General features: G+C 52.1%; 1 protein-coding gene across 1 annotated transcript; it reads left to right on the top strand.

Annotated features, from left to right (window-relative positions):
- The first annotated feature begins 630 nt into the window (after nucleotides 1-630).
- On the top strand, nucleotides 631-17,564 carry LOC126547006 (uncharacterized). Its single transcript, XM_072288194.1, has 5 exons — nucleotides 631-654; nucleotides 2,123-3,729; nucleotides 3,771-4,411; nucleotides 7,959-8,030; nucleotides 13,315-17,564. The coding sequence occupies exons 1-5, from the start codon at nucleotides 631-633 to the stop codon at nucleotides 17,157-17,159; spliced, it is 6,189 nt and encodes a 2,062-aa protein (XP_072144295.1). The 3' UTR covers nucleotides 17,160-17,564.
- Nucleotides 17,565-17,923: the final 359 nt, after the last annotated feature.

Raw genomic sequence — 17,923 nt, 5'->3', positions numbered from 1 at the left:
AGATAGAAAGGAGGCATGTGAGAGTCCAAGGACCTTGGAAAGGCAGGCTGTCTCTTCCTTTGCCCCAAAGACACAAGGGCGCTCTCGCGACGCGGCCGAGCACCGGTGGCGCGTCCTCGCCCGCTCTGCGCGCATCTCGGCCCGCGGCGACACCTGCTGCGTGAAGGACCCGGCCGCGGCGCCGCATGCGGCCCTGTCCATTCACAGGCAACGCTGCAGCCGGCGTCGCGAAGCGCCGGCAGCCGCGCGTGGGATACCGCTGCCGTCTGGTCCGGTGCAGTCAACGACGAACTGGCCGAGATTCGGCCAAGATTATTGGGAACGCGCTCGATGCGCGAGCTTCAAGGTTGGGACGACGGCGAACCTGCTGCATGGGCCGGCGCGACCTATGGCGCCCAGCGCCGCCCGCAGCGACCGGCTCGCGCGCATGGCCCGATAATTATCCCTGGCCTGGCCGCGATCCTTCTGCCAAAGCACGGTGCGCTGTATATGATGCGCTGTGCGCGTGCTTATGAGAGAGAAAGGGGCAAGGAAGAAAAGCACGAAGCACGAGGCAGCACGCACGGACGAGCGCGAAGGTCGCAGGGGAATTGATGCGCGGCCCCACGAATCGCCGGTGCGATTGCGAATATGGCGGCTGCGCCTGGCAGTTATGTGGGCGCTCAACAGACAGTCTCGATCTCTTTGAACTTGTGCGCGAAATCGAGTGGCAATCAGTTCTCTACTGCGCCGCATGCCGACGACCATTAAAGCCGACGGTGCGTCGGTGATATTGGAGCAGACGAAAAGAGGTATCCGTCTTGCAGGAAGGTAAAATAACGGACGCGGTCCCTCATCCGTTGATGTGATGAGACGAATTACGGCGCAAACGGTGCGAGAATGCAAAGCGGTCTATCGTGTTGATCCCGACTAATTGATCCGCTTATAGCCTGTGAGGTCGGCACACTACACCTAATACTATAGTGCCGAGCCCACGTATAGCAGCACTGACTGCCGGGAGGCTATACACTATTACATAACTATGGAAATAAAGGATTTACTTGTAATGCAGCAGGGACAGGAGAAATTTCAGAGCGTTCATACCACTTACAACGACCCGGCTGATTCGAGCAGTAACCACTGGCAAGCAAAGTCGAGCAAAAAAGTTCAGTATATATATATATGTTAAAATACACCCGGGATCAAAAGTTGGTCGTGCGCGCCGTCGGCAAAACGACTCAGTTCGGTCACTCAGAGGCAGGCAGGAAGTGATATGCATAACAACCTTCGTTTGGGCGCGAGAACGGTGCAGTGTACCATTAATATTGAGGCTTGGCATCAAGGCTGGGAAAGGTAACTTCTTTTTTTCGCCGACTGCAAATCCTTCGTCGGCGTATACAAACGTGCAACACAATCCCTTTGTCTAGGACAGGAATAAAGTGGCACGTATTTAATTAACTCATGGATCCCTTCCCCGAACGAACTTCCAAAACAATTCTGCTGTTAATGGTTACGCGAAATCGCAGGACATCTTGTTTCGTCTCATGGCTGAGTGAATCCGGAGGCGAGATGTGTCATGATTTCGGTCAATTTAAGTTATTGGGACACGCATATCAGTTGTTCTTGTACTTCCTGTACAGAGTCCTTTACTATGCATGCTGGCATTGATGCAGCGTGGTATATTCTCTGCACATGTGAATTTTCTTTATGTGAGATGTCGTGCTGGCTGAAAATATTCACTCTTACGTTTTTCACTGCAACAATATCTTTGGCAATGGTAAGGTTTTGTATTTCCACTTGATCTAAAGCAAATCATCCTAAAGGTTGGGACGGTCTTTCTTAATGCAAATTGTCTTGAAATAGCTCAAGTTCACCCTTTCATATAACAGAACTAAGAAGGTACAGGATGCAGGCATGCACGGCACACATATCCCCCTGAGTAGGTGCGACGAACGCCTGGACGCCGTTCTGTTGTAATTACCAGCAGCCAACAAGCGTGCCATTGCATTGCACAGAACTTTCAGTTACAAGGGCGTTCGCGACCAGCAATAACAAGTTCCTCATCTGACACTGAAAATATCATTCATTTGCACACAATAGCATTGCAAACAGGCAATATTTATTGTCTTCACCACTGTTTCAGATACCACATGCCTCTGCTGTGGCTTTGTTCTTCTGCCTCTTGGTCGCCGTCGGGGCAGAGCCACAGCACGATGACGGCGAAGCAAGAAGAGAAGAAGACGTGACGGTACGGCTGGCGCGCTTCGTCGAAAGCTTATACGAAGACCTAGAAGAAGCAGCCCAAACAAATGTCGCCAGGCCTTTCCCATCACACGAGGCTTTTCACGAGTTTCATAATCAGCCAGTTCGACCTTTCCAGCAGGGAAGGCCACCGGGGGGCGGCGGGGCCGCGTCACCTCCGCCGTCAAGGCCCGCACCAGGACAACCCGGTCAGCCTGTGGCTCCTCCTGGACCGACCACCCCTCCGCGGAGGCCACCGGGAACTGCTTTGTTCGGGGAACCGTTCGAGCCACCCAAGGGGCCGCAGAAGCCTCCTTCACCATCCCGAGGAACAGGCGGGTATGGAAGGCCTGAGGGACCGCTTCTACCGCCCAGTAACGTACTCGAGCCAGACATTGTTGGTCCCGTTCTAGAGTATGAACCACCTGACCTACCTCAAAGGCCACCAGTATTCAGCGGCTATCCTATCAACACTATTGACTTGCCACCAGCTCCTCCACGGCAACCACCAAGACCAAGGCCTCCACCACAGCCAGAAGCCCCCTCACCGCCCAAATTTGTTGGGGTTCTCATTCCTGCGGATAAGACACCCCAGTTGCCACGACCACCGCTTCCCCCATCAGCACCACCTGCGCCCAGGCCGCCTATTTCAAGGCCTCCGGCTCCAAGGCCACCGGCTCCAAGACCTCCAGCTCCTAGGCCACCAGCTCCTAGGCCGCCAGCTCCTAGGCCACCAGCTCCCAGCATCAGCCGTTTTCCTCCAGCGCCCCCTCCGCCGTTTGCTAGGCCACCATCAGGCGCGGGTGGTATTTCATTCGATGTGCAAACTGGAGTGGCGAAGCCCCGTCCGGGAGAACCATCTGTAACTCCTGGTCCACCAGGGGAAGGTTTTGGATATGGGCCACCGAGGCGCCCTCCTCCCTCTCCTCCGGGTCCAGGAGCTGGTATCGGGCCCTTGCCCCAGCCGCCAAGGTTTCCAGCAGGCCCTCCACCCGCCCCTGCACCTCCAAGACCTCCATCCTTGTCCCGCCCTCAGGCACCGTCCCCATACCCTTTTCCCAGACCTCCTGGTCCTCTGCCCTCTCCTCCTCGCGGAGTGGCTCTATTCCCTGAAGGGAGACCCCCGCCTTCACCTCCTCAGCCTCCTAGGCCGGGTGGTTTTCCGATTCCGGGGACACCGCGTCCCCCAGCGCCTCCTCGACTGCCGGCTCCATCGCCACCACCAGGCTTTTTTCAGCCAGGCATAGGTCCCTCAGCGCCGGGGCCTCCCAGGCCAACGACACCTGGTATTCCTGCTCCCCCTGGGACAGCCAGACCTCCATCTCCATCGCGCGGGCCAGTCACTGGTGGACGAAAGCCTTCTGACATACCACATCACAAGTTCCACGAGTTCCTTGTCACAGGACCCAAAGCACCAAGACCAGGAGGTACGCTATTCCCTGGGGCTGGGGTACCAGGACAGAGGCCACCAGGACCACAGCCACGACCACCTTCACCAACACCGGGAGGGCCGTTCATCCCCCCTTCACCGCCAACCTTTCCCATACCAGCTCCACCAAGACCGGGCGCTCCTCCGCCGGGCCCTCCTCCACCAAGACCTCCTACGCCGGGGCCTGGTCGCCCACTGAGGCCGCCGTCTCCACCAGGCTTCCCCGCACCAGCTCCTCCAAGACCAAGTGGTCCTCCACCAGGGCCTGGTCGCCCACCACGGCCACCGCCTCCTCCGAGCTACCCCATACCAGCGCCACCAAGACCGAGCGGTCCTCCAGGGGGACCACCTCCACCAGGACCGCCTCCACTAGGTCCTCCTCCTCCAGGACCCGGCCGACCACTGAGGCCACCGTCCCCACCAGGATATCCCTCGCCCACACCACCAAGGCCAGGCGGTCCACCATCGGGGCCTGGCCGTCCACCACGGCCACCTCCAAGCTATCCAATACCAGCACCACCAAGACCAGGTGGTCCTCCTTTCGGGCCACCACCACCAGGTCCTCCGCCACCAGGGCCCGGTCGTCCTCTGAGGCCTCCATCACCGCCAAGTTTCCCAATACCAGCTCCACCCAGACCAGGAGCTCCACCGCCAGGGCCCGGCCGCCCACCAAGGCCACCGGCACCACCGGGATTTCCTGCCCCACCACCACCGCCGAGGGGACCACCACCTCGGCAACCTCCTCCTGCTGGTCCACCACCCTCCCCTCCTGAATTTCCGGAAACCCCCGGTTACCCCTCAAGACCAGCGAGACCGCGTCCTAGGCCACCGCCGGGAGTAGCACTTTATCCAGAGGGAAGGCTGCCTGAGAGGCCGCCACCAGGTAAAGCATTCTTTGGTGTTTCTGCTAGTATAACGCAAATCAAAAATTGAAAAAGGTGAAAAAAAACTGACTGTTCGAAATTTACAAGTTCCAACTTTAAGTGAGACCATTCTACTCTGTGCAGTCATAAGCCGTTAGCCATGAATAGCCACATGAAGCCGCGAGCATTCGACAACGCTTTGATTCGCAGTAATGATAGAAAAATGTAACGCTATCTGGTAAATTAATCGAAGGATTATTCAAAGATGAGAACTGCTAGCCTTCGTGAATTATTTTTTTTTTTAGGATAGGAGCTGCTCGAAATATCCCAGTCTCCTAATGAGAATACAATGTGTTGCATCACCAGCCAAGCATTTCTCTGTGCATCTGTAGGCAAAATTGTTGGTATGAGGTCTATTCTATTGTTGTTAAAGAGAAAAATGCGAGACAATGACTAGCAGTAAAAGCACGGTCCTGATTACGAAGGGCAAATTTTCGTGAGTGCGTCATCCATGCCCCCACGAGAACAACAAAACGAAGCATGCTGCAGTAATAACAGAACAATATGAATTTCTATTTTTAAAGGGATTTCTAAAAGGGCAACGTTAAAGAAATTGAAGAATTATAGGCTGACTAGCTTGTTTTCGGTAATGTACAAATTGTTCACCAAGGTGATCTGTAATAGAATCAGGGCGACGTCCTACTTCAATCAACCGCGATAATAGGCTGGCTTTAGAAAAGAATATTCAACAACTGATTAAATCGATGCCACCAGTCAAGTAATTGCGAAATCTGCGGAGAATAACCAACCTTTATTGGCTCGCACATATTACGAAAAGGTATTCCATTCAGCAGAGGTACCGCCAGTTATGGAGGCACTGCGTAATCAAGAAATGCATTAAGCATACGTAAATGTCTTAGAAAATATCTATGTAATGATTACAAGGCTACCCTACTCCTCCACAGGATTAGCGCAAAAATTGCGAATAAGTAGGGGGCCAGGCATGGAGACACGATCTCTCCAATGATATTCACTGCATGCTTAGAACACGCATTTGAGCACTTAGACTGGAAGACAAGTGTGAGGAGCAGCGGGGAGCATTTCAGCGATCGGAGGTTTGCAGACTATATTGCCATATTCAGCAACCCCGGAGATGACTTCCAACGAATTATTAAGGAGCTTAGCCGGAATAGTATCAATAGTAAGTTTGAAGAATAACGTGCAGAAGAATAAAAATCACTCGGAGCGCATACGCGCGGCATTACCAAGTCTTGACCGGCAGCTTTCCGCTTTTCCTTCAAAATAAAAGTAGTGTATAACCATTGTATTCTACCGGTACTAACATATGAGGAAGAAACTTGGAGGTTAAAAAAGAAGCTTGAGAAGAAGCTAAGGACCGCGCATCGAGCGAAGGAACGAAAAATGTTAGGCGTAACGTTAAGAGACAGGAAGACAGCGGTGTGAATTCGAGAGCAAAAGAGCGCAGCCGACATTGTAGCAGAGATTAAGAAGAAGAAATGGAGCTTTACAGGACATGTATTGTGTAGGGCAGATAACCGGTTGTCTATATTACAGTTACAGAATGAGTTCCGAGGGAAGTGAAGCGTATTCGAGGACGGCAGAGAACGGCTCGGTAGCGATACAATTTGACTTACACGCAGCCTACAGACATGATAGTGCCTTGAATATGCGAGAAAATAATTTTAATATACGAGAAGTGAGTGAGTGAGTAAAGACTTTATTGAAAAACAAGGCATTGACGGATGACCTTGTTGTTAGGCAGCCACGAGCCCCTGGGCCCGGGCGGCTTCTTCAGCTCTCTCGATGACCTCGGCCTGCAGGTCAGGGTCGGAGCTGAGCAACACGGCGAGAAAACATTTTTTTTTTTTACGCGGAAACAAACACAAACCCCTTTTCCCTTGCTTACGGGGGTATGAGCCATTGCCCTGCGCCGGACTTCTGCCGGGATCAGCCCACCATAGTTTTCTATCAGGCCCCGTGTCGTAGAACATCCGGTGTCGGTGTCGGCATCAACGGGGCCAGATAGCGCTATCGCGTTCCACTCTTGAAGGCGAAGCTTAAGCGTCCCCCAAGGCTTTTTTAAATGCAAGAACGAAAAATGTATGCTGATTTTTGTCCACTGTTTGGTTTTCACCGCAGAGGTCCAGTAGACGCAAGCTCACCCGAGAGCTATAAGACGTTAAGTGGGCGCTCAGCTGGGAGCATATCGTGCGCTCGAAAGCAAAGAACGTGTCATATTTTCATCTTATTTCCATACGTTTTCTTATTTGCGTCCTTGAATATTCAAAGTTCCTTCTACGATGGCTCGTAAGACCTGGTGGTAGCTATCTAGTCATCTTTTTTTTTCTTTTTCTTTTTTTCTTTTTTTTGTTGTCAGAGGTCTGCACGTATTATATGTTACCAACAAAGTATTTATTCGTGTTCGAATCTCAAAAGCACTTACTCTTACATCTCAGAGAGTCACACCAACGTTGTGACCTCGCTAAACTTTCTTTTATATAAAACTGGTATTCTGTGTACTGGATGCGCTTATGCTGAACAACAGCATCTGCAGCTATGCGGCATGCCACAGCGTCATGAAAATTAGTTAGCCAGATATCCATCTAATGAACCGGTAAGCTATACGCAATAAAGTTACCGACCGAAATAAACTGGCGAAAGTTAATCTGGAAAGATATATTCTGAAAACAAGAACCCCCAAAATTGCTCAGAGCTTTAGAAAAAGAAAAAAGAAAAAAAGGAGAAACGAAATCGCGTAACCGTAATCATAACATAGCGCTTGACTTAGCAACTTGCGAAAACAGCGAAACTGTAAAAACTTCATTTTCATGCGAGACAAGCGCCTCTGTTTTATGCAGTATATTCTTCACAAATAGTTTTCATTCCATCCGAAAGGATGCCTTTAAACTTGGCGATTTCTAATTACTCCTAAACTTAAAAAAAAAACGCATGCAATTTAGAAGAGTTCGTTCGCCGCAAGAAACGGTTCCTTTCATGCGCATATAGCGGGGTACGGGCGTGTACAATAGGTTCCATTGGGGCATTCACGCTTCGTTGTCTGAGAGGCTCGAAAAAGTGAGACACTCTCGTAGTAAACACGTTTGTTCGCAGCTTGCGACCACTAGAGACGCAGGCTGTTGACGTCCGGAAATGGTCGAATTCCAGGCCAATTTCTGAGATGCGCACCTTCCTCTGACCGACGTGCACGGAAGGTACCGACGCTATACATAATGCAAGCAGCCATGCACAGTATCAATGTGCCCTTTTCCAGTGAACCTCCTTTACACAGTCGCCTTGGCGACACGAGGAAGGCATACGCGCGGCTTTATTATTATGACAAGTATTCCGTAGACCAGAAAGGTCAAAACACACCAAATTGTGGTGTCCTACCAGTCAACAGCACTTTATGTCCCGTTTTTTCGCAGTTCTGCTTCAATTCATTGACCAGTTTCTTCGCCCATTGCAGTACAACATTCTGCTCACCGTTGCGGTGGGATGTGAGTTTCCTTCAGCACACCGTGTCACTCGCGGATGACATGCCGCTACACGGAATCTATGCCACCCAACTTCCCATACCAGACCTGTTGCATCTCACTAGAATTTGCCGAGTTATTGTGTCCTCAAGAAATTCCAGTAGAATTATATGAAATGTTCTAGTAGCCATACATCAATAAGAGCATTACGCAAAAGCAAATCCGTAAAGGCCCGTGCATATCTTCATATGCAATGTTTCGCTGATACTGGAGCTTTCACATAGGTCGCTCTGCACAAGTTTACATAACAACCATTAGACGCATTGAGAAGGGATCCCGCTACAGCTCTTGCAAAGTTTATTAGAATGTTTGCAATTCATTGCAGGCTTTAGAACTTTACCGCAGACTTTATAGGGACCTTGCCATATTTATATACAAAGTGTACTTGCTTCCTGCTGAGTTTCTAAACAAAAGTTTCTAAAAGTAGATTCTGGGATTTTACGTGCCGAAAACGCAATCCGATTATGAGGCACACCGTAGAGGGGGAATCCAGAATAATTTTGCCCCTCTGGGGTCATTTAAGGTGCACATACTCGTAAATCTAAGTAAACGAGATTTTTTTTTTTCATTTCGCCTCCATCGAAATGCGGCCGCCGTGGCTTCTGCAGATTTTGTAAATACGTTTTTGGCGTCATTAGAATTTAGCTAGCCATTATTCGTTTATTCCTTCGTTGTACCTCAAAGGCCCCAGAGAGGGGTATTACGTGAGGGAGGGGCTGAGTAAGAAACAGTGACTGTAGAACGTTCTTTGAATGATATAGGTCGGAGTGGTGGACGGCGTTCGCAGGCAGACCGTTCGATTTCCTTGCTGTTATCACAAAACATGGGCGTAGGTGGGCGGTTTAGTCCGTGTCGCGAGAGTATATAGTGTTTTAATATGGTTTACACGGCTGGACTAGCCATGAGCTGGCAATATGACTGAAATGTAAATTGACATGTGATAACATTTATGAAAAAGATACAGTCTAGAGATATGACGTTGTGATTCTAGATTAGTAAGAGCGGCACGGGTTATAAGTTCGGAAACGCTGCCGTGATAAGAGTATTCAGAATAAATAAAGCAGACTTCATGATTCTGAACTGATACAAGTGTATTACATAGGTTAAGTTGATAAGGATCCCAAACAGAGCATGAGTATTCTAACTTAATGCGGACACATCTAATGCAAGCTAGTAACTTCACTGATGGGGAAGCGAGTCGTAAGTTCAGGCGAAGAAAACCAAGGGTGCGATTCGCGGTATTGGCTATGTTAATTACATGACGTGACCAAGTTAGTGTGTTTGAAATGGTTATGCCGAGGTATTTACATGATTCAACGGATGACATTTCGGAGCCGTATATTTCATTGGTATTTCGCTGATTGGTGATGCCGTCTACGATGGAAGAAAACCAATGATGCTTTTTTTGTGTGTAAAAGGAATTAGCCGTTCGTTACACCATGATTCAATACGTTTGAGATCATTTTGAAGCATGTCAATGTCGAAAGTGTTTCTTATGGGACGATAAAGGACGAAGTCATCTGCTAACAATCGAATATTAGAATAGATGTCTGTACGAAGGCCATTAATGTAAATTAGAAAGAGCAGGGGTCCGAAAATGTGTCTTGTGGCATGCCGGAAGCGTACTGACACAAAAATAGTGCATCCCGCTTTTTTTTTCTTTTTTTGCTTTATCATATAGATGCCGGCCAAGTAACTATACAGTGTCGGGTGATAATTCCTTGAAGGCGCCAAAAATCACCAATTATATCATCTTTTAAAGGGACCCTATTGAAATGCGCGCCATGTGGAGCGCGGCTTCCTGGCGTATATGGCATAGATTTGTTTACAAGTTATGCCTGCTCGTCACCAAAATTGGAGGTAGTGGTCAAAAAGCCGTTGACGCATGCGCCGGTGATCCTGGTCGCGTGATCGCAAAGCACACAATGGCTGGGTCTCGCTAAAGCTGGACGCCCGTCGCATAAATCATTCTTTCCGTTTTCCCTTTGCGCTCCTCCGCATTGCACAATGGACAAAACGCCTAGTCCCGTGCTGTCGCTCCTACTAGGGTACCTGCATGCTATACCAGGCACCCTAGCTTCCATCCCCAGTACAGGGTAGCCAGCCGGTCTGAGAACTGGCTAACCTCCCTGTCTTTCCGTCTATTTCTCCTCCTCCTCCTAGCTTCCATTAGCGCGCAGCGCCCTCTGTCATCCATTTAATGACTCTGATATCCCCTCGTCTAAAGCTTTCGACAAGAGGATCACAATGCAGCTTCACCTGTACAGCACCGGCCAACGCATTAGTGATTCCACGTAACACCTCACCCCCCCCCCCCCCCCCCCCCCCGATTTTCGTGACATACAGAGGTTCCTTGTATACAAATACTACGCCACAAAAATTGGCATGCTTTTTGAATTCGTTCACATTAAAACATAATTCATGATTGATTGCACGCTCGAGGAATTGAGGTGTCATACTGTGATTGCGGAATCGGCAGCTATGTAGGAGAACAAAAAAGGCAATTGGCAGTTTTTCTCTCAGTTAGGCGTACGAGCTAGCAAGCACGATAAATTCCGACTTCTGGTGTAGCATCCTTTGCTTAATTTCCTGGATACCTGCCTTCTCTTTCCTCTGCTCAAAGCAAGGAACAAAAATTAATTTCAGTTCCATCTTCCTTTTCACTTTTTTCCTCCGTTTTGACAGACATTCGTAGTTTAATATCAGTGATAACCAAAATAAAACTATCAGTACAGACAAGTCAAGTCAGTCAAGCCGCACATATAACTGGCTACAACAGGTTCCAGTCACTTCCCTTAGCTTTTTATAGCAGTCAAACCAAAAGGGAAGTGCTTGAACAAAATAAAAAACCTGGCATGACCCATCTCATGATGAACGTAGGCGTTAATGCGATTATCATTGAAACTATCTAACGAGACACCATATTGCAACCGTCAAAACACGTCCTGTATGAGGCGTGCGTAACACAGCCAAGCTGCTCTCTCGCGTTTCCTTATGAACACGCCGCATCATCTAACGCCGCCGCAGCAAAGACCCCGCGTGCCGCCTACGTGAATACACATTCAGGCAAGATTGTCTCAATATATATGACGCGGGGTCGAATCCGCCCACCACTGGTCAAATTAAAATGGCTTTTTTTTTGTCATTGAAAACCGGCACACACCCAGTTGCGCATAGCCAGTGGCCGAAATCGACACCAAAGAGGTTCATTGAAGCGTGGCACATGCCTAGCTTCACATACTTAATGATCGAAGTTGGGGTGAGATTCATTGAACTGCAGTACAAACGGCAGTGGCACAAACCAGTAACACAAGCAGGCGCGAGACGGACTAACTGATGAGCGGCACATACCGATTGTCACATACCCATGACCCTAGTCGATCCGATGATTATTTAACAACCCAGCTCCTTGATCACATGGAGACTATGGACTACTTAGTGGCGCAAGTCAGCGGGAAAACGGTTAGAGACACATACATCATCATCACCATCATCATCATCAGCAGCAGCAGCAGCCTGGCTACGCCCACTGCAGGGCAAAAGCCTCTCCCATACTTCTCCAACATGGTCATGTGCTAATTGTTTCCATGTTGTCCCTGCAAACTTATTAATCTCATCCGTCCTCCTAATTTTCTGCCACCCCCTGCTACGCTTCCCTTCTCTTGGAATCCAGTCCGTAAACCTTAATGACCAGCGGTTATCTTCCCTCCTCATTATATGCCCTGCCCATGCTCCCCGTTTCTTTTTATTGATTTCAACTAAGATGTTATTAACTCGCGTTTGTTCCCTCACCCAATCTGCGCTCTTCTTATCCCCCTCTTAACGTTACGCCCATCATTCTTCTTTCCATAGCTCATTGCGTCGTCCTCAATTTAAGTAGAACCCTTTTCGTAAGCCTCAAGGTTTCTGCCCCGTAGGTGAGTACTGGTAAGACACAGCTGTTATACACTTTTCTCTTGAGGGATAATGGCAACCTGCTGTTCATGATCTGACATGACATTGTGATGACCCTAATATGGGGGCAAAGGTTCGTGCACTCAAATGTTTTAACGGTTCTCTTAGGCGGAGCCTCCGAGAACCCAATTGAGGACATGGCCGTTCTTTTCGACCACACACCCAAACATTTAATGGAACAAAAAAAGCTTAAAAGAAATAGAAGAAAATAGAAAACATAAATGAAACACTCAAATAGACATCATCGCAGTAAGAAACACACTTGTGGCTAATATGGAGCTAACTAGTGCGCGAGTCCGGGCTTGCCACGGCGGCAGGGATACACAACAGTCTCGACGCGGCGACAAGCTGACGAAAGTAGTGGCGCCGGTCTCACCAAAGGTCGTGGTGTAAGTTGGTTGACCGGGCGACCAGAGCTGGCCAGCTCTGGCTTGGAGAGGTAAAGCAGGCGGCTTGGTGGCACGAGTAGACGGCGGCGGCGTTCTGGCCGGGCAGCTGGGTGTAGAGCTCGGGCCCGTAGCCCGACTGCTCTTGTCCTGCCCACGGGCACAGAAGCTCGAACGCCGGCTTCGGACAGCAGGCGGCACGACAGACGGGGGCGGCGTTCTGGCCGGGCAGATGGCGTAGAACTCGGGCCCGTAGCCCGACTGTTCTCGTCGTGCCCACGGGCGCGGAAGCTCACCGGCCTTGAGCAGCTGGCGGCACGCTCGGGTAGACGGGCGACGCACAGGAACGGGCTGGCAGGAGGCCCCAGTCGGGTGAAGTCCTGGTGGCTCGGGTCCGGAACCCGACGGCCCGTCTTCAACTCCCGCTCCGGTGGTTGACCTCCTCCTGGCGTCGCTTCCTGCAACTCTCCCGGCGTCTCCCCTGCGTCTCCCCCGCGTCTCTTTGCGTCTCCCCCGCTTCTGCCAGTGCACCACGCTTTTTCTTCTCTCTGGCCGATTAGGCATTCTCCGATTGGCTGCCTGATGCCCCGTGGTCTTTTCTAATTGGTTTGCTTTTCTTCTTTTAGTTGTTTTTCTTGCGCCGCGCGTTCACGTGCCGGACGCCCTTCGGCGTTGTCGTCTTTCTCCTTCCAGCACGGAATTTGCCTCGGCGCACGCACTCCTTGTCGTCTGCTCCTGACCATCCCGATCACCGCACCATGTCGCGCACCACACATCACAGACACATACATACATACATACAGACAGACCTTGTAAAGTGCCTCAACTACCCTAATACAAGGGAACCTTCCTAGAGTGTTAATAGTATTAAAATCATTACATATTATTCATCAATTGTACTGTTTCAGGTCCCGGAAGGTTCCCTTCTCCACCAGCGCCTGGTAGGAGGCCACCGCCAGCGGGATCAGGAGCATTTCCCACACCACCTCCCGGTATATCTCCAATTCCTGGAGGCGTGCCGAGGCCTACACCAAGGCCAGGGCCATCGCCAGCTCCCCCAAGGCCTCCTCCTTTCCCACAACCGGGGCCAGGACCATTTCCCGCTATACCAAGCGGCCCTCCAAGGCCACCTACTTCAAGACCTGCAGTACGGCCACCGCAGCCACCTCGACCAGCAGGACCCCCGACATTTCAACCTGGACCGTTTCCAGGACCACCAAGAGACGAGGATGAGTTTCCAGAAACTCCTGGCTATCCCTCAAAACCATCCAGGAAACGACCACCTCCTCCACCGTCAAGGGGGACAGCCATATTTGGCGAACCTGGTGTACCAACTCCCCCACGGAGACCACCACCTCCGCCTTCTCCGAGACCTCCCTCACCTCCACTGGGACCAATAACACCGAGACCAACGCCTCCAGGTCCAGGGCTACCACAGCCATCCCCGCGACCAGTGCCAGGACCTTTCCCTCCACGACCACAGCCACCGCCTGGCCCACCTGGCATTCCTGGAATTCCTCCCCAGATACCGAGGCCGCCTTCACCACCGCAGGTACCTAGACCACCAGTGTCACGTCCACCAGGGCCTGCACAGCCTGGCGGAAGACCAAAGCCTTCTGTTCATGACATTCCACATCACAAGTTTCATGAATTCTTGGCTCAGCCTGTGAAACCTGGTACTGGAGGAGGGCAGGTTCCTGGTATTGGTGGTTACCCTTCACGGCCACCGAGGCCTCGACCCCCACCTCCATCGGCAGGAGCTGCTGTGTTTCCGCAAGGGCCGCCACCTAGACCTTCGCCTCCACCGCCACCCTCGCCACCGTTTCGGCCTCCAGGACCTCCACCTCCACAAGTCCCATCACCTCCGATATTTCCAGGACCACCTGCTCCGCGACCATCACCTCCTCCACCACTAAGACCTTCACAGCCCCAATTCCCTCCTGGTCCACAAGGCCAACCTCCTGGACCTGGATCTCGGCCCCCACCTACGAGACCACCAACACCACTACCGCCACCTCCCCAAAGACCACAACCTGCGTTTCCTGCACCACCAGCACCACAAAGGCCACCACCTGGAATAGCCCTGTTTCCTGAAGCACCGTCATATGGTGGTAGACCTACAAGACCAAGACCTAGGCCATCACCCCCGGCAGGTGGACCAGCACCACGGCCTCCTCCACCAGTATCTCCAGCACCGCCACCAGTTCCAAGGCCACAGATACCTGGACCCCAACAACCACCAAGATTTCCACAACCTGGCCAGCAACCACAACCGTTTCCAAGTCCAAGGCCTCCTCCTCCACCTAGACCTCTGGTACCACCGCCGCCGCCTCCTGCACCGCGACCACCTCCACAACCTCAACCCACTCCTGGTCTGCGGCCTGGCCCCACTCCACCAGGACCGAGACCATATCCTGGCCCTCCTCCTATACGACCAACCCCTACACCACAACCACCCAGGCCTTATCCTGGTCCTTCTCCTGTACAACCATTTCCAGGACCACCGCCCCCGGTAGGACCAACCCCAGGACCCCCCTTCGTGCCACGACCACCACCAGGTCCAAGGCCTATTCCTTCACCAACTCCTGTACCATCACCAAGGCCACCTCCAACTCCGACCTACCCAAGGCCTCAAGTGCCGACTGGACCTGGGCGAGGCCCTCCACTGGTGACACCACCGCCTCCTGGGCCAGGTACCGGGGACTTCCCTGAGGCGCCTGGTTATGGAGCAAGACGCCCACGTCCAAGGCCACCTCCAGGGAGAGTATTGTATCCTGAAGGCGTAACCCCCTCTCGACCGCCTCCAGGTCCAGGTCGCCGCCCAGCACCTCCATCACCTGGCCCACAGCCTAGACCACCAGGGCCCACTGGTCCAACACCATATCCAATACCAGGGCCTCCTCCAAGACCCCCAGCACCTCCGCGACCTCCAGTTGCTCCACCCCCTCCGAGACCTGGCACTCCATCTGCCCCAGCTTTCCCGCCACCAACTCCAGGGCAATTCCCTCAGCCAAGACCACCATCACCACCAGGTCCATCGCGTCCAGCTCAACCAGGACGACCAGCAGGGCAGAGGCCTTCTGCATTTGATATACCCCATTCAAAATTTCATGAATTTCATCAGCAACCTGTCAGACCACAAGTAGGAGGTAGGCCCCGCCCGACTCCTGGTGTTGCTTTATATCCTGAGCCTGGTCCAGCAAGGCCGACAGGACCACCGCGAATCCCATCGCCACCAACACCCACACAGCCCTTCCCATCTCCAAGACCTCCAGGACCCCCAGCACAACCAAGACCTACACCCAGACCCCCAGCATATGTCCCTCCAGCTCAACCACGTCCTCCTCAACTCCCAAGACCTCCTGGCCCCGTTCCTACACCCCCTGGTCCAGTACCAAGACCACCATCACCACCACGCCCATCTCCACCAACAAGGCCTCCTTCACCCAGGCCACCAGCATATTTACCACCTCAACAACCTCCATCACCAGTGTCCCCTGCACCACGGCCACCTCCGCCGCCCCGGCCAGTACCAGTACCGAGACCTCCATCACCTCTGCCTCCTGCACCACGTCCACCTCAGCCACCTCGACCAACGCCACCACCAAGACCTCCATCACCTCTGCCCCCTGCACCACGTCCACCTCAGCCACCTCGGCCAACGCCACCACCAAGACCTCCATCACCTCTGCCCCCTGCACCACGGCCACCTCCACCACCCCGACCAGTACCAACACCTAGGCCACCAGCTTATATACCACCTGGACCAACCAGCCCAAGACCACAGCCGCCAACTCCAAGGCCACCTCCAGGACCTTCTCGATTTCCAGTTCCTGCTCCTACGCCATCACCTCCAAGGCCTCAAGTTCCCTCATTCCCACCATCTCCAGGATTTGTTACACCACCCCCATACAGGCCATCCCGTCCAGTGTCACCACAAATACCACAAGGACCCGGAGGCACAGGTATCACACCGAGTTTTCCAGCACCACCACCGACCATACCGCGACCTAGTCCAAGACCACCGCAGCCATCACCGCCACCTCGACCGCCAGTAACGCCGAGCACTCCAGGTCCCTCACCTCCGGCTCCACCATCAGGCTTTCCCGACAGTCCAGGATATGGTAGCAAGCGCCCTACAAGACCCAGGCCACCAGCAACAGGCGGACGGCCACTACCACCTGGACCACTTCCTCCTGTTCCACCTCCCCTTCCGAATGTCCCTGAACCAACACGGCCAGAAATACCACAGCCTGTACCACAACCATTCCCTGAACCACCAGGATACGGACAGGGTAGACCAAGACCACCGCCCAGGCCTCAACCTCGACCTCAAGTTCCTGGTCCAGCACCACCTGTTAGACCCCAGAGACCAACTGACGTCAGGCCTCAAGTACCACCAAGAAGGCCACCTGGAACAGCCCTATTCGGTGAACCTGGAGAGCCATCACCTAGGCCACCAAGACCGAGACCTGGGCCAGGTCCTGGTCCACAGCCCCCTGCACCAGAACCTTTCCCAGACCAACCAGGCTATGGCTCGAAACGCCCCAGGCCTGGAACTACACCGTCTGGTCCAGGCCAACGACCTGGAGGTGTCCTTTTTCCTGACACCCAGACTACTTCGAGGCCTTCGGTCCCTGGAGGCAGGCCTGGCGACACAGGAGAGGGAAAGCAACCTATACGCTTCCCTTCTCATAAAGCGTTTCACGAATTCCACAACGCCCCCATCAGAATTCGAAATAACATAGGTTGAAACGAAGACAGAGTGTTGTACACTCCATGTCGGCACTGCTCCTGATTGCACTATGTATGCATAGTACATCCACAATGTTTGGAGAACTGACTTACAGGGGAAAAAATGCAACTACCAACGGTTGCTGTAAGCAGTTCAGCATTATAAAACAAGAGCATGATGGAAAATCACATCTATCACTTATGGAAAGAATGCCGCGCCATCGGCGAGACCAAATCAAATATTTAAGAGCACTGAAGGAAATGTCCTGTATCATTCCTGCTGCTGGAGGAGCCTGATGTTTACATGCCATTGTATATTTTTGTTAATAACTCTGTCATTGTTTGTGAGTGAGACATTTGCGGTTGTATTTTTTCCTTGTTGCTATATTTAAGTTTCTTTAATAAAGACATACAACAGCAGGCAGTTTCTGTTCTGCATTTATTGTAAAGAAATGGGCATGATGGCAACGTTTTTATGTTGCTTAGTCTAGTTATTCTGAATAGTAGCGCCCAAATGGCGCTTTAGTAATATCACTCACATGTCACTGAGTATACGCCCACACCATGTGCCCGACTGCTTTCTTTTTCAAGAAATCTGTTAGAATCCCTCTTACTAGGCCCGACCCTCCAGGGTGGCTCCGTAGCTACGGCGTTGCGCTGATGAGCACGAGGTCGCGGGTTCGATTCCCGGCCGCGGAAGTCGCATTTCGACGGGAGCTTGTGTACCGTGCTTTGAGTGCCCATTAAAGAACTCCCGGTCGTCATAATTAATCCAGAATCCTC

This window comes from Dermacentor andersoni, chromosome 1 (assembly GCF_023375885.2).
Source record: "Dermacentor andersoni chromosome 1, qqDerAnde1_hic_scaffold, whole genome shotgun sequence".
Taxonomy (NCBI): domain Eukaryota; kingdom Metazoa; phylum Arthropoda; class Arachnida; order Ixodida; family Ixodidae; genus Dermacentor; species Dermacentor andersoni.
This window is presented reverse-complemented; position numbering and strand designations above follow the sequence as displayed.